The sequence below is a fragment of the Puma concolor genome, chromosome A2 (assembly GCF_028749965.1).
Source record: "Puma concolor isolate L17-30 chromosome A2, mPumCon1.1.hap2, whole genome shotgun sequence".
NCBI classification, from domain to species: domain Eukaryota; kingdom Metazoa; phylum Chordata; class Mammalia; order Carnivora; family Felidae; genus Puma; species Puma concolor.
The window spans coordinates 59371835-59396826 of NC_141668.1; the positions used below are offsets into that span (position 1 = coordinate 59371835).

The 24992-nt window shown below is 37.8% G+C and overlaps 1 protein-coding gene and 1 long non-coding RNA gene across 4 annotated transcripts in view; one reads left to right on the plus strand and one right to left on the minus strand.

Moving 5' to 3' along the window:
* Window positions 1-285: 285 nt before the first annotated feature.
* Window positions 286-14320, minus strand: LOC147583225 (uncharacterized). Its single transcript, XR_015246474.1, has 3 exons — window positions 13694-14320; window positions 3991-4203; window positions 286-1598 (listed from the first exon to the last, which is right to left on the minus strand). It is a non-coding gene; the product is annotated as an uncharacterized LOC147583225 (long non-coding RNA).
* The window catches only part of SNX13 (sorting nexin 13), a 135073-nt gene continuing 123102 nt past the window's right edge, over window positions 13022-24992 (plus strand). Inside the window, exon 1 of one of the 3 annotated variants that reach the window (XM_086694900.1) lies at window positions 13022-13665. In XM_086694900.1, the coding sequence (XP_086551026.1) occupies window positions 13066-13665 (600 nt within the window). In that variant the 5' untranslated portion in view covers window positions 13022-13065. The remainder of the gene's footprint in view (window positions 13666-24992) is intronic. The other 2 variants (XM_086694898.1, XM_086694899.1) reach the window with 2 other exon arrangements.

The following is a 24992-nucleotide window of genomic DNA, read 5'->3' on the forward strand; positions in this document are numbered from 1 at the left end:
ACCACATTTTAATTTTCAAACCAAATATATTTTCAAAGAAACCTTGACTACATTACTTTATTGTGGCCGTTATATTTTAAATGAGATTTAAATAATTTCTTCTGGTGCAATAGGTACAATCAACCAGAACTGTTACAAAGGCTAACAAAATATTGCTTCAGTGAGGTAAGTGGGGCCTGCACAGCCTTCTGTGTCATGCTTATCCAAGCAATAAATTACTTTCTTAGACAAAAATCATCTTATGAAATTGCTTTAGCTTTTTCTGAAGTAAAGGTATTGAATACATAGTATTGGGAACACTTTATTTTGCTTTTTATCACATACAATTATTTTCCACTTGATAGCTAACACACAAGAGAACAAGATGGATTTCTTATATTTTACTGTTTTCTCATTTATATTGTGTCCAGTTTTAATTTTCCTCAATAAAGATTCTTTCTGCCCTATAACTTAATTTCACTGGCTTCTTAACCCAGTAGTCTTTTTGAAAGTAATCTTAAAACATCTGAGTTGTATTTATCAAATTTAAATTTAATGCATAATATTATTTCCCTATTATTTTCCTGAAGGTTATTTCCAAAGGTAGATAAAAGTCAAGTCTAAAGGTTTTTTTAGAATATAGATAGCGGCTTCTTATTAGATGTTCATCTTCTTTGATGTTTGACAAGTGAATAGCGAGTGCCTCTCGTTTTACTCTCTTGAGAAATATGCTAACAATATCACACATATACAAATAGGCTAGTATGTGAAGAAAGTAACAAGGAAGGAATTAAATGAAAAATAAGTGTCTTTGGTATTTAAAGCTCTTAGGAAGCCTTAGAATCTAGTTTAAAAACATCAGGCAAAGACAGACTCCAATCCATACACAGGTGAATGTAACCACCTTGGTATGGTATATTCTGAGTAAATTCTGACACAGAAAGCTATTTGCTTAGTTTATTTTTATTCATACTAACTTAAGTCAGCTTTTGTGGGCTTATAGGTCTTTTTTGAATCTGAGGCAAACTGCAAAACTATTCCCGGGAGGCGGGGGTGCAAAGTGCACTTAGAATCGAACACAAAATCTTGCATACAATTTCATGCAGTTTGCAGACTTGCCAAAGCCCACCCATTAACTGCACAGGGATTTGTATTAGTCGGGACTCTAATATTACAAGTAAAGAGGAAATCAGTTCATGTTATTTTAAGACAAAGGTAAATGTAGTGGTCCATGTTTCTAGGAAGATACTGAAATAACTCATAGAAATGAAGAAATGGCTACAGAAAGTAATGCCTATAGAAAGAATTGGATCTGGGAACTCAACATTCCCAGAACATACTCTTTCTGCTGCTCATTTCTGCTTGTCTCTACTTCTCTTGACATATTAATATCACTTTCTCCTGCTCTGCAGATATGCCTCCTTTATGTGGCACAGAACATACTTGCCAGCAGATTCTACTTAGCAACCCCAAAAATATAGTATCCTGAACATACATAGTATCAAAGCCAGAAAGGGATTCCATCTCTGCTTATATCACTTGTCAATTCACTAATCACTGTTGCTCAAATTAATCAGGTGCAAGTTCCACGGCCACTTCTGTGGCAAGGGAGGCAGAGTCTGTAAGCAAAAGAAAGAGGATGGGTCACCTTAAACACTATAACTGACATTGTTGGGTCTCCACATCAAGAATCTGAAGTAATAGAGATGCTGAACAAGGAATTACCTTTCTCAACCTTTGAGAACTATTACAAGTCATAACCAATCAAATGTGAGGTTGGAGGAGAGGAAGAATAAGCTGGCAACCAATGGCTGAACTGAGACTGTGTGAAGGGGGTCAGAGTGTCAGTGCTCAACAGTGGTAAGCTGGTTAAGTGGCTCTTCAGGGGGAAAAAATGGTACACATATATTTATAGGTATATATAGATTTATCACGGATTTTACCAATACCAGAAAATGAGTGGCACACAATTTATTTAAAATGATACAATGTTCAGGGGACACCTGGGTGGCTCAGTTGGCTAAGCATCCGACTTCGGCTCAGGTCATGATCTCGTGGTCCACGAGTTCAAGCCCTGCATTGGACTCTGTGGTGACGGCTTAGAGCCTGGAGTCTGCTTAGGATTGTGTGTCTCCCTCTCTCTCTGTCCCTCCCCCACTCACGCTCTGTTTCTCTCCTTCTCTCAAAAATAAATCAACGTTAAAAAAAAGAATATAGAAAAAGATACAACGTTCAATATTGTTTATTATTTGCATATAGGCAATTAACTCTCTTCTAATGATTTTGTCGATTTTTGCTGAATTCTTGTATTCTAGCTCAACTGTGATTGAAACTGACAAACAAGTGTGAACAAACACTGGTTGATATTTTATTTTTCTTTAACAAGTAAGATGTCAGAAGTTCATTCATTTGTCAACAGTGTGAGCAACTTCCTTCCTGAAATGGATAGTAGTGTTTGAATACTAGAATAGTTCCTCAAATTTTTTTGTGTGTTATTTACAATGGAACAGTTGGTCATGACACCTTTCAAGTTTAATATGCATTATCAACATGTTCTTGATCCCTTCCTTAACTCTAGAAAATCAGCAAAACAGTAACTCACATCTTGATTTTGTAGTATTTACCAATTTCCTTGGTGTAAACACTCCCTCCACAGCTGGTCTCCAGCTATCACCCGGACATCACGAACAAAGAGTTAGGAAGAGATGTGAAGTACCCACTATTCTATAGTTTTTTTCCCCACGCAATAAACATAAATGACCTCGAAAACACAGATAGTGGTAAAAAGTAGTGAAATAGTTGGGAAGCAAAGTTTTTTTTTGAGTATTTATGGCCTTCATTTTACATATAATTTATTTAATTGTAAGCTCATAGACTTTAATTTTTAGTAATGGTTGTATCTAAAAACTGGCGAGTAAAATTCCACGAATTTTAGCAATTGGCCCCTAGCTCATGAGTCAGGCTGAACCAGCTCTGTGATGCTTTGCATGACTTTTATGAAGCATAGGTAAGAAATAGTACTTGAAGTTACTGTAAAATAGAGAGCTAAAATGCAAAATTAAGGTTCTGTTATGGCATCACTATGATTTCTCTAAAATAGTGTACTCAGTAATACCGGTGGATATCCAGTATTAAACAAGCTCAAATTTGAATGGCTTTACTCTACAGTTTGACAAGTTTTAGATTATTCACCATTTTAGATTTTTCAAATCCATTTTCTTTTTTATTAGGGCAAGTGATCAGGTACCTATTTTATCACACTTACAAAATGTGTCATTTCCATTAGCTTTATATTTTAGCTAGAAAAGGAAGCCAAAGCAGAATCTCTGCAAGCCTTTTCTGCTCCTTCATCAATGTGTGTGATTAAAATCTCACTTCTTTTGCTTCATTGCATTATAAACTATTGGAATCTCTTTCATATTCTAATAATCTTCTAAAAAACTATACTAGACAAAGTGGGACAATGAACACTAGGAATACGCTTTTCATCTCAGATAGACTGCCATCTTTCAGAGAAAATAATTTGGCCAAAAAATAGGAATGAAGGAAAAGAACAGTGAGAAAACCTTTGATATTTTACTTTACTTTTACATTTTTAGCACCAAATACAAAAGCATCTGCTTACTAGCTTTCTAGCAACTCAAAACTCTCATGTGCTTTAAAGGAATACATGATATGGATAAATGAGAGTAATTGTTGAATAAGTTAAGTTGAAAACTGGATAGTAATTGTGTCATTCAGTAATTATTTTGTATTCTGGAGGGCAGATTTATTACTTTTAAACATTGTATTGTGAAAACCTATCAGTTTTAGCTAGCATACATTTTGAATTTTAGTGTATTTCTTAAAATAAGCCAAGAAAAACATACGATTATAGGAGATGCAGTATTCCAAAGATATTTCTAAGGAATTGGTTAAAAAGAAAAGGGATAATGAATGAGACTAATAAATAAGGGAAATATAATCTGGGGCTTAGGAGAAAAATCAGAAATAAACTGATAATAAACTTACTATCAAAATGGGACTTTGCAAATCAACTCTGGACTTAACTTCTCATAAATGTCCATGTGCTGCAGCAAAACAGACATGCTGTTGAAGTTAGCGCACAACTGTACTCTGTTCTTACTGGTGGTTGCAGATCACAGGTCATCCCTTTCAGTTCCAGTGGGGCTCAGAGGCAGCCTGTGACCATGGTCATAAGGACATTAGGGACTAATGGTTAGCCTAAGGAGACAGAGAAAGAGTTGATTAATGAGAGACTTATCAATGTCAGACACAGTTGAGGAGAAGGGATACAATTGGTTTAGGAAAATGGAAAAGCATAGGTCTCTGAGGGCGAAAAGTGAAGGAGAAGAGAAATTACACAGCTCAAGTCTGGTACTTCACTGGGGAAGGGAGGCAGAAGAAAAGACACAGACGGGATGCCATCCCCTTAGGTTACAGTGTAAGCCCGGCATGAGCCAGAGGCCAATAGGCGTGAGGCAGACATAGAAAGATCGCATGATGTCAGTGATAAAGAGGCCTCAAGTGGGCTCAGAGAAATTAGCTGAATGTATTATGCATATCAATCAATGAGAAAAATTCAATAAAAACATGAGATTAACTTTTACTATCAGGAGAGGTAAATTGTGTTTACGTTAGAGTAGAACTATGGTTAGATTTTGACAAGTTAACAGAAAAAATCAGATAAAACTCTATAGGGTTCATACCCTTATTTCTTCTTTTATGAGGGAGGGGGGAAAGTGGGTAAACTGGAAAAACAAGTTATTGTTAGATACATTATAGTTTAATTCAAGAGATCCTGAAGAGATCTAGGCTGCAACAAGCAGGAAATGTTTGAGAAAAAGAGAGTTTTTATTGGACATCCAAATGGCACATTAACTCCTAGATTTGTGGCTGAGTGTGTGGGAAATATAGCAGGAAAAAAAGTTTCAAATCTGAAAAGTCTGGACTCAAATTGATTTGCTATTAGCACAGAACTCTGAGGTGAATTAAATAAACTTCTGAGTCTCAATGTCCTCATTTAAAAAATGTAGCTAACGGGGCACCTGGGTGGCGCAGTCGGTTAAGCGTCCGACTTCAGCCAGGTCACGATCTCGCGGTCAGTGAGTTCGAGCCCCGAGTCAGGCTCTGGGCTGATGGCTCAGAGCCTGGAGCCTGTTTCCGATTCTGTGTCTCCCTCTCTCTCTGCCCCTCCCCCGTTCATGCTCTGTCTCTGTCCCAAAAATAAATAAACGTTGAAAAAAAAATTAAAAAAAAAATGTAGCTAACAATACTTACCATGAGGTGTAAAGGTAACAAGATACCCAATGCACCTGGCACAGAGGTGTGTAATAACATTAGTTCCCTTGTTCCTGAGTGAATTTTCAGTGTGGGAGACTCTCCTGATCAGGGTGAGGAGCACCTGTAAGGCATCCCCAGGCAAAACTTGCCCCACAGTCCAATTAACCAAAGTCATTCCTTGATACAACTCCCGAGCCAACCACCTGACTGTATTACCTCCTTAGTTCCCAATTTTGCCACATCCTTGGATAATGCATATTGGAACTCCCTGGGAAGGCTCTTACTACTTTAAGAGGAACTTGTCCTTCGTTCTGGTTCATGCTGGTCTTTTATTCACTCTTTTTCCTCTTCCATTAACTCTCTTGGTTTTCTTTTCTGAGTAGAACGGATGAAACAGGGTCTTCAGCCTGTCCACCTCTCCCAGAAATACTCTGTGTGTGTGTGTGTGTGTGTGTGTGTGTGTGTGTGTGTATGTGTATGTGTTTAATGTGTAACACTAGGTTGTGATTTGATAAAGTAGTTCTACTTAAAAACTGGTGTAACTACTAAGGCTCTTCTTAAGTACTATCACTTAAAACAGTCCCCTCATCCCAGGAATTGGGTGGCAGAAGAGAGGGTAAGGATTTCTCAGGTTAGACACTTTATACTCCCAGTGAGTTGAGTTAAAAAGTATTTTATTGGGGCGCCTGGGTGGCGCAGTCGGTTAAGCGTCCGACTTCAGCCAGGTCACGATCTCGCGGACCGTGAGTTCGAGCCCCGCGTCAGGCTCTGGGCTGATGGCTCGGAGCCTGGAGCCTGTTTCCGATTCTGTGTCTCCCTCTCTCTCTGCCCCTCCCCCGTTCATGCTCTGTCTCTCTCTGTCCCAAAAATAAATAAACGTTGAAAAAAAAATTAAAAAAAAAAAAGTATTTTATTTGGGGTGTATATTGCTAGATGTGATAACAACAACTCACAACAACGAAAGAACTTGTCACTCATGCAAAGTCTAAAGTTTTTTTCTTTTTTGATCTAATAGATGGGTTCTCCTGTGTGGTTCCCTCCATCTATTACCTCAACCAACAGCCAAGGTCACCTTGGAAGGTGGAGAGAGAGGAGGATTGCTACATTCCATTGGCCTGAGCTAGTTACACAACCCCACCTAAACAGGCAGGATTTGTAATTTTTTTCAATCCCCAGAGGAAAATGAAATGACTAGGTCAATACAGCATCATCTGCCACAGAATGATTTAGACAGATATTATGAAATATTCCCTTTTTCCCAAAAGCTAATGGTTCATAGATTAAAAACTTGCTTCTAAAGACCAAAATCAAATTTGGAAGATAGAAACTTAATTACATTTTCACATCACAGAATTTCAGTGTAACCAAAATTTCTGGCATAACCATGAAGAATACATTTGATGAATTAATCAGAGACACAGCTTGAAACAAAGTAAAAGCTCTTGTTTAGGAGATCTACAGTCTTTCACAGAGTAATACAACACAATTAAGGTACTGATAACATAGAACTTAATTTGGGGTTAACAAAATTATATTAAAAATAATTTTGTAATTGTTAAATTTAGGATAGCCAGAATGGCCATTTTTCATGCAGTTTTAAGCTCAGTATATATCAAACTAATATTTTATACTATTTGCTTGCCTGTGATATTTCCCCCATCAGCTTCCTGCCCTAAACAGTGCAAATAATATATACCAAGATGAAGGGCAAGATGGCTTGCATTTTAATTATATGATACTAAGATTTGAAGGGAAAGCCAGATCTCATTTATTTCTTTCCCTACCCCCTTTTTTTGGAAGCTAAATTACATTAGGTGAAAAATGTAAAGATGATAAATGTCTTCTTTGTACCTTCTAACCACTGGAAGTTCAGTGGTAATAAATGTTTCAGTATGAATTCTATAATCCTGTGATCTTTACAATTTGGATAGTTAGTCCATTTATGCTTTAGTGAATAAAATGATGTGTAAACAAATAAACCAACTTCATGATTCTATTAAAGAATCTGGTAAATAACCAATCATATTCCTTTACCCAGAAGGCAGACATCTCACTTACAGAAACAGTTTTTTTTTTTTAATGGATTCCTTCATTCATCCTTCTGCTACTCCTACCAATAAAAACAAACATTTCCCATTCAAAGCAGAACATTTAGCTCTGTTAGCAACAGAAAGAACACTTCCCCAGCAACAGGAAAACCCAAAAAGGACATCTATTTTTAAAAATAAAATGTGAAGCCCTCTGCATTTTGCTGATTTAGTAAACAAGATAAGTCTTATCCATCCAAATTAGGTGAATGCCCTATAGATTTCAGGAATAAATAGCCTGATTTCACATTCCTTTTATTTGAGTATTTGCTTTGTTTTTTATTTTTAATTTTTTTTTATAGCCCAGGACTTTCCTTGACATGTTTGCTGATTTCTCTGTTCGTGGATACTTAGACACATTGCCATGATAAGGTAGGAAGTGTCTTATTTTAAGTGGTAAGGTGGTAATTCAAGGAGTTCATTACCATACGCATAAGAGTTCACAGCAGAGTGTGCCTCTGTTCTGTAGCAAGGTTTTTGAAAACGGTGATGATGAGTATGTTCGTTGGAGGAAAGTGATAGGAAAATGAACTGCAACTTACTTGCTATCATTAAGTACCAGTTTTAGACTTGAAAAAAACTTAAAGAGTGTTTGATGTTGAGACAGAGGACATTGTCCAATGCTTCAAATAACACCTCCCATGTACACAGTATATTAGTGTTAAATTAATTATATGTTTTAATCTCCTAGCTTTACAGAAAAAGACACTATGCTCAACAAATGATGGATTTTCATTTCCAAGGTTTAATCTTATTTGATAGTAAAGACAGGACCACAATGTAAATCTTCTCAGGCTCATATTCATTACATTCGACAGTCAATATTATGGGGCACATGTCTAATATCTCTTCAATTTAATTGTGTGTATGTCTATTACTAATAGGTTTAAATGTAAAATTTTTATTAAAAACAGAAAGATCACTGTACATGCAAGGGTGAAGGCAGGTCAAATTAACTTTGTACCAATTAACATATTACCATTTAAAAACAATAGTAATTTTTAGAATGATCTTATTTTTTTACCTTAGTTGTTAAGCTATTAAAGTAGGGAACAATAGAATAGCAGTGTTTAATTTCACCCTTACTCTGTAAAAATGGAACTAGCTGAGTTAAGCCTTAAATATGGGGACATATTGGGTTCTGTCTATGAGCACGGATTCCTTTTCTCATTTCCTCCTTGGGATAAAGGCAAAAAAAGGAGGTCAAAGGCTAATCATAATTCTTATGATTCACATAAGAAATTGAGGACATGATTATTGAAAAACTTTAATTTTTAAGATTAACTAATTTAATATACTTGAAGATACAGTATTTACACATATATAATTCAGAATTATACAACTATACAGAATTATATAACTATATATATATACACACATATATTTTTTCATTAAATATAGACTACATATAATTATACATTGTATGTAGACACTATGCATATGTCTGGGTATACATTAAATATAGACTACATTCTACATGCATACATTGAATAACACTATGTATACTATTTATACATTAAATATAGATTACACTATACGCAGACATTATGTATATGTCTAGGTATACATTAAATATAGACAATTTGAGCAACAAAATAAGAGTATTGGATTTAACCTGAAGTATAAAATAAAGGTCTATGAATCTTTACTCATATGATTGAATCAGTAAAAAATGAAGAGAAAGATTTCCCATGCAAAATAATTTCAAATCATTTAAGTAGATATTCCACCCTCATAATTCCCTGCTGATGGTGTCTGGCCTGCTGATAGTGACTTCCTTCCAAGGAGTAGAGCAATATGGAAAGAGGGAAAAAGTAACTTTGTACTGGAGAAGTCTGACACACACTACCTTAGCCAGGTTGATTGAAGCCAGCGTTAACAGTGACAAATGATGTTGATAGCGTATATGCTTGATAGATGACTTGGATTCACTAAATTTGTCATGGCCTCAAAGTGTAATAAGATCTACTGTGAAAGTCTTCTTCAACTGTTAAGTATATTATATGCAAAATGCCTCCCACAGCATCTTGGGCCTATCCTAGGTACTGAAAAATAGTGTTCGTATTTGAGAATTAAATGTTTGAAAAGTGCTCTAGGTCTAATTTTTGTGATGTTAGAAACAAAACTATTTTATTTAAAAACTATTTATTTCAAAAACTGTTGGCTGAGGTTGCCAGTGATCTTATACTTTTGAAATGTCAACATTATTATTTTGCTATAGCTGCATCTATTGTTAGGAAAACTTCATATTGTTTGTTTCTTTGGCTTGAGTTGCCTCAGTATTTCCTCAAAAAATACTATGTAAGAAAAAAGCACAGACTGGGCTATTTGAAGCTAGACTTCAGATCACTCTTAAATGCCCTGAAATTTCTGCTTACTGCTGTTTACAGCTTTCTGTTACTAAAGCTTTAACAAAGACTCAGGATATCCTGCTGTTGACTGTTCTTAGAATGTGTCTTCTCTGTTGGCAGTACATTACTTCAACGCCAATTCACTGGCTTTGATATTGGGCTTTGTTAATGAATGTGTAGTACTATTTAATGTTCAGTAGAGGTGTAGTTGACACTGACGATATTGTATTACAAGGAAACTGCAGTTAATAAAATGGCTCAAAACCCCAAAAGATTAAAAAGTAACAACTGTTTGATAGGTGTGATTTGCTTGAAACCTTGATGCTATATTCTTTCAGTTTCTCAAAAAGAATTGTAGCTAATTTGTGACAACCTGAATACTTGGGAGAGTTTTTTCCTCTGATATATCCAGGCAAACTGGATATACCAAATTGTTGCTTGGGGGTTTAGAAATCACTGGCAGTGGCCTGTTGAAAAGCATTACACACTTGATTTTTGCCTCTGACCTCTTTTGTCATCTTTTCCTGCGTTAATTGGGCAGATTGGATAGTGCTACTGGGGAATCAAACCTTTTGCAGTAACAGCCACGTAAATATCCTTATCATGTGTTTCTTAAGACGGATTGTTTTGTTTTGAATTTCTGATTGATAGCCAAAGGACCCTACGTCTCAGATCAGTTGGTCCCAGGTTTCCTCTGTAACAACTGATATGATGTTTTTAAGACTACATGGAATGCGACTGTAATCTGTACCAAATTAGGTGCTTATTTTAAGCTAGTGGATTCTGTAAACATTCTCTTTCCCAACTATATAACTCAATTTCCATAACTCACCAAAATGGCATACCTTAATCAGTTTCTGCTTGCCTTGCTAGCAATTAATTTTAACTCATGCCCAAGATAAAGAAGGTTTGTTTTGAATATATTTTATCTTTATTATCCCCTATCCCATTACCACCGTTTAAAATATCAGCAATGAGCTAGGTGAAGGAAAAGGCATAGCTCACAATTCTGTCATAAACTTTTCTCTAGCATTCTAGTGACAGTAAAAGTAATTCCCCCATAATTGCAAAATAAGAACACATAATGGTCAATTTTTTTTTTTTTTAATTAACCTTTCAACAGTAAAGATTGTGTTTTAAATCAGGGGCACCTGGGTGGCTCAGTCCGTTAAGCATCTGGCTGTTGATTTCAGTTAGGTCATGATCTAGTCCCATGTTGGGTTCTACACTGACAGCCCAAGGCCTGCTTAGGATTCTCTACCCCCCCCCCCCCCCCCCCCCCCCCGCTTGCTCATATGTTCTCTCTCTCTCTCAAAATAAATAAACATTAAAAAAAATCAACTTTAATTAGGCTTTTTCCTTTTGAGGTCTTTTAGGAAATGATTTACCCATTCATTGAAGAAATTTTTATTGAGTGCCTACTATGTGCCATGCAGTATTCTTATATTATAGGTGCTGAGGAAACATCCATGAACAAAGCAAAAAAATCCCTGACCTTGTGGAGCTTATGTCCTAATGGAAGGAAGGCAGACAATAAGAAAAAGAGTAACTGTTAGAAAGTGTAAGAGTTATGAACTAAAGCAAGGTAGGGAGGATAGAGACAGGCAACATTTTAAATGGGATGGTCAGAGTAGGCTTCTTTAAAAAGATGACATTTGAGCAGGGATGGGACAGAAGTGAAGGGGCTAGCCATGCAAGTATTTGGTGGATAGATCCTCCTAGATAGAGTGCAGTCAGTGCAAAGGCCCCAAGTCAAGAACATGACTTGCTGTTATAGGAGCAGGAAAGCTGGGACAAAGTGCCTGGTAGAAATGAGGTCAGAGCAGTGGATGTGAGGAGAGACCTGCAAGGCTAGCTAGCATAAGGTTTTTTAGGTCACAGAAAGGACGCTCGCTGAGAAAACTGGGAGCTGATGATTTTGGCTTTCTCTCTCCTAGGTCTGCAGATAAACTCTTAAATATTAAAAGCATGTCCGGGTCATATTACAGGTTGGTATAAACTCAAGTAATGCCTACACTTACTTTACTACCTTTAGACCAAGTGAAAATGTATTACTTCTGTAATGGGAAAATATGTGCAAAAAGTTAAATACTTAGGCTAGACACCTAAATTACAGTTGTAATTCACTAGGTGGTATCTTAAATATTAACAAGTCTCCTTCTCTGTTTTCTTACTTACAGGTTGGAACAGTATCTTTTTCCAGCTTCCTTGTTGTCTCTAGTATCTCTTAGTTTCCCTTAATATCTTAGTTCAGATAGTATTTTCCAATCTTATTTCCTATCATGGCTTAATCTGTCAATACTAGTAATAGTAGTTGTAGTACTACTAGTAGTAGTAAAACTAGTAGTAATACTAGTTGCAGAGGTCAGAATTCTGCTGGCCCAGGAATACGGAAATTATGTATCAGATGTGTATCAATACAAAAACTACTTTGCCTCAATTAGTTGAATTGGGCAAAATGAGGGTTTTTCTTGAATTTTTACCTGACTACCTAAATAGTTTTGTTTCCTTGGGGAGGATACAATAGAATAGAGATAACACAAGTTTGTAATATTTTGAGACTATAATAGTAATGTATTAAGCAAATTTCATTTTATAGAATAGCACCGTTGTTACGGAAGGAGATTCGGGAAAAGGGGAATGAACGACGTTAGTTTTCAAAGTGCTTTTGTACCCCTCATAAAAAAAGATGGAAGGGTTCTGCATATCAGATCTGAAAATCTTCAATTTCCTTCTAAACTAGTTTCTAACACACAACAGAACAACACGCTTTGACAGAAGGTTCAGGTAAACTACTTTCGTTAAAATTCAGGTAGAAGTGACTGCCTCTAACTCCACATATTGTAACGCATCTAGTGGTAGATTCAGAATGGTGTCACTCTCAGGGGCTTCTCTGACTGCACAGTGAGGGCCAGAGTTCAGTCCCATTTCAACTTGGCACTAGCTACAATGCCACTTGCTGAAATCTGCTCACACTGATACACAGACATATTGTATCAAGAGGCTAGTAGAGCTGTAAAAGATGACAGCTAAAAAGCAAAAGTGGCTTTATTGTTTTTAAGAGGTCTCTTAGAAAAAGCAAAACTAAGATCTCATTGTGATGTACGTGCTGGCCAATCACTTAATCAGCGACCGTCCTAAGTGCTAGGATCCTGGGTAAAGCTGATATGCCTGTATCAATTCTACAACCTGTCGCACACCCCAAAAGAGGGCTCGCTGACGATTGGTTAAGGACAAAGGAAAGTTTCTGTCAAAGTTCATGAAGAGAGGGACTGCGTGAGGAGCAGTTTCAGATCATATTTAACCCCAGACCGTGAAGGGAACCGAGCCTCCGCGTGCTCTTCGGTCGCCGCTGTGCAAAGGAAATGCCAGAGGGAAGTTTGTCTACAGGACATCTGCCTCCCAGTTCCCGAGACGCGCGAGGTCCGCAGCGCCATCAGTCGAAGGCTCGGCCTCTGCCCATCTCACTCCACGCTAGGGCCGGCCTACGCCGGCGAGCCGCGGAGGACGACCCAACCCGGAGGGCGAGCGCGCCCGCTCCCCGGCTGGCCTCACACTGGGCCCCGTCTCTACTACCGGCAATCGCAAGTTACCCTGGGAACCCAGCTTTGGAGGCCTCACCGCGGTGGCCGAGTGGGCCGCGAGGCGCCCGCCTCCGCTTCCCCACGCGCCGGCGCCATGGAGACGGTCACGAGTCGCCGGCGGCTCCTGCGCCCACCAATGGAAGCGCACGTCGCAGAGAGACGCGGACGTCGCTCTTCCAAGATGGCGGCGCGTCCGTCGCGAGCAGCCGGGCCGGGGGGAAGCCAGCGAAGCCGAGTAAAGCCGCCGCCCGGGAGACGACTGAAGGAGCTGTTTCGGCCGTTGGCGGCGGCTCGGGCAGTTTTCGCTGCTGCTACGGCTGTTGCCATGCGGCGAGGCTAGGGAGGAGCTCACTTCCCCGGGGTGTAATAATGTTAACAGAGGTAAGCGGCGACGGCGGCCAGTGTTTACCTGTGAAATGGGGAAGGGGCCGGCGCCAGCTCTTCCGAGAACAGCGTTTCTCCTGACCGCGGTCCCGACCCTCCGTAGCGGGCCCCGGGGCCCGAAGAGCAACGGGGATCCTACAAGTGCCCCCTGAATAGGAGCTGTGCTGACTCAACACAGTCCCACCACCTCCGGCTGCTGTGCCTCTTCTTTCGTAGTTGCCACTTGCCCGTCGCCCGTGGCACTGGCCACCCTCTTGCTGTCGCTACCTCCTAACTCATCGTTTCCTTCGTGGTGTCCCCTTACACGCTGCTCCGTGGCAGCGTCGGTCTCTGCGTTGGTGCTGCTCTTCCCCTACGGTTTGCCCGAGATCTCCCTTCTCCGGTCCCTGGCCTCCAGGGCCCTCCACCTCCAAGCTCGGTCAGCATCCTGGGTTTGTCACTTGGCCAGACCGGTTTTTCCTACCCCCTACTTTGACTACTTCGTGAAGTGGACCTTTTTTCTCAAGCCACACTTGGATAGCCCAGTTATCTCACCTCCCCCTCTAACCCCCACCCATTGTCACCTTTTTAAATCGTAGGAATCAGAAAGTTCAGTTTAGCATCTACACTCTTGATTTGCTTAAAGCTCCCTTGATACTCTCCGTGGAACAGCTTTTTTTTTTTTTTTTTTTCCTCGTTTGGACCTGAAATGGAAGTAGGGCAACTATGACTAGCCAGTCAGTTTCCCTTTTCTAGTGCTTGATGTCCATTGCAAAAAGCAGACTTTTTGAAGAAGTAGAGTTCCTTACTAGCAATACGTTCAGGGGAGGAATTAAATTGATCTCATCAGATACTTGACCCCGGTTAACAGTTAGGTGTAGTGCTATGTGGTGGTGTGAGCGTCACTGAAGATAAATTGTGCAGCTTGTGGATTTGAGGAAATGTCTTAGAAGTTACTCGCTTGAAGTCCTGTGAAGGTTCTGGTATCAGCTGTCAGGGACTACTAGTTTGGGCATCTTTGTGGGCTGCACTAAGGAAAGGAAACAGTTTTAATGGGCAGTCTTCCTTCCTACCTGGGCCTAAAGGAAATAAAAACGTTTGTGGATGAGTGGCTTTTGTGGCGTGAAAATGTGATGAAAAAGCATTTACTTGCCTTTACCATTTGATTAATTCTGAGGAAGTTCACACTTGTTATTTGCACATAATGTACGCACAGAGCCTGGAGTATGATGTATCTGGTAAATATTTTACTGGCTGACTTTAATGAACTAATTATCTCTAATAGTTTGCATTTCACTTTATATTTTTAAATTCCACATTATTTTGCATCCTGGAGTTTATTTTATTCCTGGAGATTATGGTATAAGTTTCTGTTTTCATTAGCAGTATTAGGTTAAAAAAAAAAAAAGACCTAAGTAGCAGTTCTATTTTTACCTTCACTGTGATATTTTGGTGAGAACAATTAGCCTTCTAACAAGGTTTCAGTGGTGTCTCTAAAGTATGATATTTTATGATCTTTTGATGAAACTTGGCTTAGGTTAGCATGTTGTAAAAAGTTGTAATGCTGTCATATGAGCTCCGTGTCTGCTAGTAAAATGCTAGTGTCTTGATGTGGAAGGACTGTGCCTTCTAAGTTTCTGTATTGTAAAACGATTTTGTGTTTCAGGGAAATATTTTAAACAGTAAACCATTGATGCTAGTAAGAAGTACTGTAGTGCTGGGGCACCTGAGTGCTCAGTCGGTTGTGTCCCTCTGTGTCAGGTCATTCCACGATTTGTGGGTTTGAGCCCCGTGTCGGTCTGTGTGCCGAGAGCTCAGAGCCTGGAGCCTGTTTCAGATACTGTGTTTCCCTCTCTCTCTGCCCTTCCCCCGCTCGTGCTTTGCCTCTCGCTCAAAAATAAATAAACATTAAAATTTTTTTAAACATTAAAAAAAAATAAGGTGTCCTCTGGTGCGTTGTGTGTCTACTGGTGTGCAACTTGTAAGTGGCAGAGCCATTGGCAGTTCTGCTGAGTCCATTCTCTTAACTACTATGTGAGATTGCCTCTCCGGAGAAAGGCCCAGATTAAACGGCACTTGGATTTTATCTTTGGTTTTTAGTATTCATCTTATAGATTAGAAAACTGAAGCCCAGGGACTTGTCCAAGGTCAAGCAGTTATTAGTTACAAATATGAAACTTGAATCCCATCTCCTGACTCAGTACAGGATTCTGTTTAGCTTTCAGTAATTTTCAGCTCTCTTGATCGATGTTAATAATACACTATTTCTTGTCTGAATATTGTCAGTAGGTAAACTGAGACTTATCATTACTTAAGAAAGACTTCTTGCTTTAGCTTTTTTTTTAAGTCTGAAAAATAGTCCTATTTTGAAATATAGTAGATATAAAATTGTACTCCATATTGGTTACTAAAAAATTAGTAGTGTAGTACTTTATTTTACTGCTTCTCTTAGTTTTAACACAGATCAGGAGGCATTAGGGGAGGTGAATATTTAGTTACGAGCTGTGTTACAGAAGATTCTCTTGTTCAACAAGTGTATACTATGCTTAGAAAGTGGTGAGTGGTACTATCTGCTTGGGTCTTTTGCATCTCAGCATTGAGGTAGGAGATACTATTCTCATTAGCCAGGTGAGAAGACAGAGACTGAGTTAAAACAGTTGGCTTAAAATTATATAACAAATGGTGGAGCTGGGAATCATACCTAGGTCGTCTTATTCCAAATTGTGTGCTGTTTTTGTGGCTCAGTATGGAATGTGTCATTGATTTTCTTTTGTAATCAATAGTCATCAGTATACTATTTTTAGGTTTAGGTTTTTTGGTTTTTGTTTTTGAACCAAAGTAGGGATGCCAAGTATATAGATACATAATAGTAACAGTAGTGATAAACATTCATATGAAACTTTTCAGTTTTGCATTTTGTCAAAATAGATCTTTGAAACCTTTTCAGAAGTGAGAAACCATTCATGTGAGCAATTAAGGGCCATACTAAGCTACAAGGAAAAATTACTCAGTTGAGCAAATTAATATGTACATTGAACTTTGAAACCTGTGATATGATAGATTGGTGTGATTTGAAAGTAGAGCACCGGTAGGTTCTTCTGCCCCCGTCCCCCCCCCCTTATTTTTTAAAAGAGGAGGTAACATAGTTTCTGATTTAAACCTTTTGACTTCAATTTGTATTATTTTCATTCTCAATATAATTGAAATATTTATGAGACTTGCTAGACATATCTGTGTGTCTTTTGCATTTTCCATATAGGGATGACAGCTTTGTTTGTTTTAAATGTTTAAATTATTTTTCCCCTTCTGTCTTTGCCCTTTAGGACATCTTACTCTTAATGTTACTCTTATTTGTCATAGTATACTTGAAAATTATTTGTTTCATACCCACTCTTCCTCCACCACTCTCTTTTTAAAAATAAGTGTAAATTTCCATATATCATAATTAGGGTCTGGGATGTTTACTTAAGGATTTGTTAAAATCTGAATTTTCACATCATTAGAATATAATGAAATATTTATCAGTGAATTTTCATTAAACGCATTTTTAAACTTTTTTCAAAAGCTATTAAGGTTATTCTGAGCATTTATTATTAACAGAGAACTAAAGCTATAGAAGATACAAGAAAATGTGTTGAATTTGAACCAGAGCTGTGGTATACTCAGGAGATTGTTTTTGCATAACACCCAGTTATCAGTCAGCCTGTTGACATTTATCGTGTGCTTTTAAAAATATGGAGTGAAAAGTTGTAGCTGTTTAAACGTAATAGTTTGAGTTGTGTGCAAATGTGAGGCATTAGTACATGTTAAAAAATGTTTACTGTCACTGTAAGTGTTAAGTCACTGCCACCCAGATTTGTTGGTTTTTAGATATTAATACTAAATTGATGATTTTGTGGTTAACAAGTATGATACAGATGGGAAAAGATGTACTCTGTAGCACTTTTAAAAGTTCCAGGTTAATAGTTGTTAACGGAATAAAATTTTGTGTTTCAAATACATTTTGAAGATATTTGCACAAAGGAAGATAATTGCTTTGTTCTTTCAGGATTTCTCATAGCTTTTGATAGGTGATTTGCTCTCAAAGAACGTGATAGAATTTGCATTGTATGGCAAAGTTGTTTAACCATGTGTTGGGTAATTTTGTCAGTTTGGCCACAGAGGGTCAAGATTAAACATTATTTCTGGGTGTGTCTCTTAGGGTGTACTGGATGAGGATGAGATTAGCATTTGAGTCAGTGGTCTCTTTAAAGTAGATTGCTCTTCCATTGTGGATGCTCACTATCTAAACTATGTAATCCATTGAGTGCCAGAATAGGACACATGGAGGGAGGAGGAATTTGCCACCCGCCCCCCCCCCCCCCCCCCCCCACTGCCGCCTTACTGCTTGAGCTGGGCATCACATCTTATTTCATCTCCTGCCCCCAGGGATTTAAATCAGTTCCCTGGTTCTTAGGCCTTTGGACTGAATTACCACTAGTTTTCCTGGATCCCCAGCTTGCACATAGCAGATGGTGGGACTTCTCAGCCCCTGTCATCATGGGAACCAATTCCTCATAATCTCCTTAAAAAGTTCTGTATCTGTATCTCCTGTTGTTTCTGTTTCTTTGGAGAACCGTAATAGCAGAGACTTAGAGAATTTCTTGTATGGGAAATCCTGAGATGTGATGAGTTGTACTGCAAGGAAAGGTCTTTGGACGTTCAGGGCTCTTTTGAAAGACACATACACACACTCTCTTGCCCATCATAAATGTTTAGTAAAAAATTATGACTTGATTTGGTTAAGAGAAATATTCTTGGGATGGGTTAATCTTTAAACTGCATGAGCAATTTTTAAAATGATTAATTAATGATATTGTAAAGACTACTAACTAGAATAAGAACTGTAGCCTCAATTGGCATTTAAAGGATGTTAAAAAGTAGGAAAGAGATTTTATAAGGGGAGTGGAAGGACATCACTGTCTAGAATGAGACTGGCTTGTAACTGTACATACAATATTGTTTAGCATCTTTTGATAAGCCAAATTGAATATTGCCAACCATTTCTCAAGAATTTTAAAGGGGTGGGATGCCTGGTTGGCTCAGTCACTAGTAGGGTGTGCGACTCTTGATCTCGGGGTTATGAGTTTGAACCCCATATTGGGTGTAGAGATTACCTAAAAATAAAATCTTAAAAAAAAAAATTAAAAACAAATTTTAAAGTTTATTCTTGAGAGGGAGGGAGAGAGAGAGAGAGAGAGAGAGAGGGAGGGAATGAGGGAGGGAAGGAGAGGGTGAACAAGCAGGGGAGGGGCAGAGAGAGAGCGAGAGAGAGAGAGAATCTGAAGCAGGCTCCAGGCTCCAAGCTGTCACACAGAGCTGACATAGGGCTTGAACTCACGAACCATAAGATCATGACCTGAGCTAGTCGGACACTTAACTGCCTGAGCCACCCAGGCGGCCCCCCCCGCCAAAAAAAAAAAAAAAGAAATTTAAAAGGCTTTTGTTTTATTTTTTCCCTTTTGATTCCAGATTTTCAGAGCTTATAAATAAATTACATTCATAATTACTTTCATTATGTTTTATTAATCCAGCACACATAAACCCCTTCCCTCCTGATCAGTAGCTAGCTAGTTGATCGAATTGCAAGCAGAAGCAAATATATGTGACATTTTAGTTAAGCCCTGTAGCTTTATATTGAACATGCCTTCCATTTGGTATTTTGAAATGCTAAAATACAGGTTTTAGATGTTCATAACTATCCTTGGGGGTCCTAAATAGGGAGATATCAGTGTATATGACTCTGTTGTTTGGATGGATTGTTCTAAAGTTTGTTGACCAGTTTTCCATAGACATTGATAAAAAATATTTTCTTAACTAGTCTATGGTATGTTTATGGTTAAAGTGTTACATTCATTGCTACACATTTATAAAATTATTTGAGGAAATATGAAATTAAATTTGGGAGAAGGACTGAGAAATAAGTAGAAGTGTTTGTAGTTTTAAAGATTACAGGTATTGGTTGTATGTCATATGGTCCCTGTAAAATGTATTGGCTTTTCATCTCTTTACGTAGTAACTACCAGTACATATATAGCCTTTTGCAGATTATGTAGTGTGCTTTCTGTATTAATCTGGTTATGTTAAATGTGCTCATGGTTGCTTATGTTCAGTTTCATTTCTAGCTATGGAATAAGGAGAAATCTCTTAAAGGGAGAAGAAAAGGGGAATGAGAGGATCTTTGCTTCAGGTGGAATTAAGCCGTGTTAGCCGAATTATAATGGGAAAGGAGGGAGCATGAACTTTTGGAAGAGGGAGAAAATAGGTTCTATCATGGGGAGGAGTGTTCAGTGCTGGTCACTAACTAGCTAGCTATTTGATGACTTTATGGCATTCCCTTAGTGACTTTTTAAATGTGTTTTGAAATTTTGTGGTTTCACAGACCGTTAATTGCTCTCTTTATTGATGGTAATCTAAAACTGGCTTTCCATTTCTCAGGTTTAATTTTGATATTACAACACTTTATTATTATTTTTTTAAATGTTTATTTTGAGAGAAAAAGCTTGCGAGCAGGGGAGGAGCAGAGAGGAAGGGAGAGAGAATCCCAAGCAGGTTCCTGCTGTGCGGAGTCCTACATGGAGCTCCATTACGATCACTGTGAGGTCATGACTGGAGCGGGGGGATGCTTAACCGCCTGAGCCACCCAGGTGTCCTGTTATTACAGAGCTTTAAATATCTGAGAGGAGAGGGAACTTTGAATTAAATCAAGTGGACAGCTTTTAAACTATCTTAACCCCTTTAAATTTTTTTTTTTTTTCAACGTTTATTTATTTTTGGGACAGAGAGAGACAGAGCATGAACAGGGGAGGGGCAGAGAGAGAGGGAGACACAGAATCGGAAACAGGCTCCACGGACCGCGAGATCGTGACCTGGCTGAAGTCGGACGCTTAACCGACTGCGCCACCCAGGAGCCCCTATCTTAACCCCTTTAAAAAGAGGTTAATATTGAGTGGATAGGCTGGACTCGTGGTAATGCATCCTCATGTCTGTAAACAAGTTACACCTACCATGGTAGTGAGACAACATACAAATAACCTTAAGTAATATAAGGCTGAGTCACAACTTCACTTATTTATGATGTGACATTGGGGAAGTTGTTTGAAATTTTTGAGTCGTAGTTCCCTTCTTTATAAAATTGGATAATAATAGCAACTTTCTAGCTGCTCTCACATTGTTGTGAAGATCAGATAAAATGAGAGTACAGAGAATATAACTCTTTGTAAATTGCCAATCATTATACAAATATTAGTAGTTAATATATCAGGTGTTTTCTCTGTATGCCTTGCACTAGTGTGAATTCAAGTCCTAGGCTCCATCCAGGTTTATGGCTCACTAGCTGCTCAGTGGGGGGATGAATGGATCTCCTGAGAAAGAGGGTGCCCCCTTGGCCATTGGTGTAGTTATAGGGGAGTCAGGCAATAGGTTAGAAGAGGTGAAAGAAAAAAAAAGTAGACCAAGAGCATGTCTTGCAAACTAGTAATGAGGTTAGTTTCCCTTGTAGTTGGTAAACTGATTAAGAATTTTTGAAACAAATTCTAAAAAAAATATTTTGAAAAAGGTTACTCATTTGAGGTTTAGTAGTCATTTCTACATGTTCTTAAATATTTGTGACAAAAGAAAACTTTTAATCAGTCTTAGTTATTTCTTGAAAGAAGAAGCTGTTAGGATAATTTTCATTGAGCTTTGGTTTTAACTTGTACTGGATTTTCATTTTTGTGGATTAATTTGTTCACCAAACACAAATATACCTACTATATGGTAGGCACATAAGAATTTCTGGTGCTGAAGTGGTGAGTCAGATCTGAAACCTGCCCTCAGAAAATTCACTATCAGAGCTAAATTGTGCCAGTTGGGCAGTCACTCAGCTGAAGCCTTGAAGTCTTTTGTCAAAATAAAACAAGTACCATAATTAAAGGATGGAAAATTAAGAGAAATAAAAGGTTGGAATATGTAATTAAAAGGTAATTACTTGCATTAGCTTTATAACTCCAGGTAGAATTACCAGTTTGGATGAGATGGCAGCTCTAAAATGAGTTTCTCCTTGCAATTGAAGCATCAACCATCTTGCCTGTCTATGTGTGTATATATATATATATTCATATATATTTATATATGAGAACAGAGAAGCAAAAAAAAAAAAAAAATCTGTGAATTTGTCATGTTTCTCCACCCCAAAAATACTCTAAATCTCCTTAAGAGTTCTATAGTCTACTGAAGGATCCAGCTGAATTCCATTATCCTGGTGAAAGTAACACTTGGTCTCCACCCTCATATGCTATATATTCATTTATTTATCTTTTTTGTGTTTCTTCCCCACTAGAATGTAAACTGAAGATGTGGCTCACATTTGTGTTTTCAGTGCCTAGAATAGAGCTTGACACCTAGTGTCCTCACTAAATATCTATTAAATGAATGAATGTTAAATATTTCCTTCAGTAAGGTTAAGGTAAAAGTGAAAAGACAAAAGCTGTCTACTATAAATTTAAGCTGTCACATTAATTATCCTTCAAGGATTAATTACTGTCAGTGTCTATTAGACATTTTTCAGTAGGGCATTGTGGTTGAATATTGTTTGGGATCACAAAACAACAACAACAAAAAAATAGAAAAAGTTGAACACCAGGCTTTTTTGTTAGAATGTAATTAATTCTGTCTTGATTTTTCCAACAGGTAAAAATCTGATTGGATTGATAGTTTCTTCTTCTTTTTTTTAATGTTTATTTATGAGAGAGAGAGAGGAGCATGCACGCATGGGTGGGGGAGGAGCAGAGTGAGAGAGGGACACAGAAATTGAAGCAGGCTCCAGGCTCTGAGCTGTCAGCAGAGAGCTCCACGTGGGGCTCAAACTCATGAACTGTGAGATCATGAACTGAGCCAAAGTTGGATGCTTAACCAACTTGAGCCACCCAGGTGCTCCTGGATTGATCTTATTTTCGCATGACCGATTACAAATGCAGAAACAACTTAGAATTTCATCTTGCATCTTTTTAATACTTGATTTTTCTTTTTTTTAAGTTGGCTCCACACCCAGAGTGGAGCCCAGTGTAGGGCTTGAACTCACAACCCTGATGAGATCAAGACCTGAACTGAGATCAAGAGTTGGACACTTAACCATCTGAACCACCTAGGAGCCTTGATACTTGATTTTTATTATCATCCTATGTGTACTATTTAAAATTTATATTCCTGAACTAGATAAACTTAAAGCTTTGTATCTAATAGTATAATAGTGCTGATTTTTGTGTTTTGTTGAGTGTGTCACAGTTTGCATGACCTCTAATGCTATCTTGAAAGTTTGCAAGTATGAGTAAAATTTGGGCATGGATATTAAAAAGTTGGAAATTTTGGGGGGTATACCTTCAAGGAGGGCAGCTGTTGCTCTAATCTCTTGACTAAAATTCTTCTCAGTGTCACTATTGGATACAGAGCATTGTTAGATCATTTCACCCATCTATACTTCCATTGTAAATTTAGAAATAGTATGTACCAGAGAAATTCCCAAAGTAATTTTATGTTCAACTGTGAGAATTGAACTGTTTTAATGATCTTTAAGTTAGTATGAAATACTCACATAAGGAGGCTGAAATTATTTACTATTGTTGGTTTATTGTACTGTTTTCTCCAATTTCACGAGGAACATTTTTATTCTGATGCATCTATGAAACCCCCAAGGTGAATCCTGCTTTTGCTTTTGTCCTTAGCTCTGCATTATGGGGGAGTTCTTGTAAGTTACTTCACTTAAACCTGAATTGGTTTTGCTCCTGGAGCCCTGGGACTACTTTTAAGTAGCTTGGCTGTGGTTTGGCACCTGAGAGAGTGTGTGGTTCTTTGTATTGTGACTTTTTAAAAAATTTTTTTTTGAGAGAGAGAGAGCGAGCGCGTGAGCGCATGTGCAAGTGAGCAGGGGAGGGCAGAGAGAGAAGGAGATAGAGAATCTGAAGTAGACTCCAGGCTCTGAGCTGTCTACATAGAGCCTGACATGGGGCTTGAACTTACAAACCATTAGATCATGACCTGAGCCAAAGTTGGACAGTTAACTGACTGAGCCACCCAGGCATCCCTGTATTGTGAGACACTATGCATGTGTGGAGAATGGCTTTTGGATTCACCATCATTTGAGGCTTAGACATCATAAAACTGATTGAAGTTGTACAGTGCTAATGGAAGAGTTAAGTGTAGTGTGAAATAAAATGTCATCTCATTTTAGTTATTAACATAAATTTTGGGAAGTAATTGGTCTGATGTTAAGATATGATCTTTTGTGTTATGTACTGTTTAAGTCATAATATTGTACTTTAGATTTGTTCTTGATTTCTCTTCCCGAGTTTATATGAGATGGCATATTTTTTTCAGGATATTTAATCAGACTGCAGCTGTTAATATAATCAGCTATTTTTACATCCAAAGTTAATTACTAACATCTCATGCATTTTCTTGGGTAGTACCTAAGTGCTTAACACTTTAAACTGTTGGAGTAGTCTAATTCTGGTAGAAGTGGGCAGAATAAGGGGAAATGGGCTAAAGGGATGTTGGAGGCAGCTTTAAAGGTGTAACAGTAAAGAGAAAAAGAAACATTGAAATAATGTATTTTACAAAGAGAGGGTGTGTTTACTACATAACAATTTTAGAAATATAAATTAGACTTAAGAGTATTTTATAATTTATTAAAAGTGTTTTATGAACCAAAAAGCTCTGCAAGTTAATGTCTGATAACTCAGAATATTCAATCAATTAATAGACACTAACACAAAATTTACAGGACTACCAAAGTGTGATTATCTTTGTAGTGGGGTGCAGTGATAATCATCATTTTTTCTATATCTATATATTTTTATCTGTACATGCACATATATGTGTGTATCTTCTGATCACAAATTGAACATTCCTAAGTTTTAAGTGTCATATATGGATGGTTAAGAGTGATGGCTGGTGTCATATTATTTGGATTTGAATCAAAGTTTTGTCACTTTGGAGCATTTTGGCTTTGAAAAGTTATTAATTGTTTTTACCCTTAGTTTTCTCATCTGTGTGATTGTAAGTTAATGGTACTTATGCCACAGGGTTGTTAGAAGTATTAGGTGAAATAACACATGTTAAGTACTGTGAACAGTGTTTCCCACAGTAACACTCAGTAAATACTAGGTTTTATTATTGATTCTTCAGATGTAAATAGCAAGTAGCTTATTTTCATAACTTACAATTTAGTGTTTGGAGTTGTTTTCTGTGTTCTTTGTGTCATTAAGGTTTCAAAATGTCAAAAATAACAAATCCTCTTTGACCTAGATGATCTAATTCTTCCCTTTCTG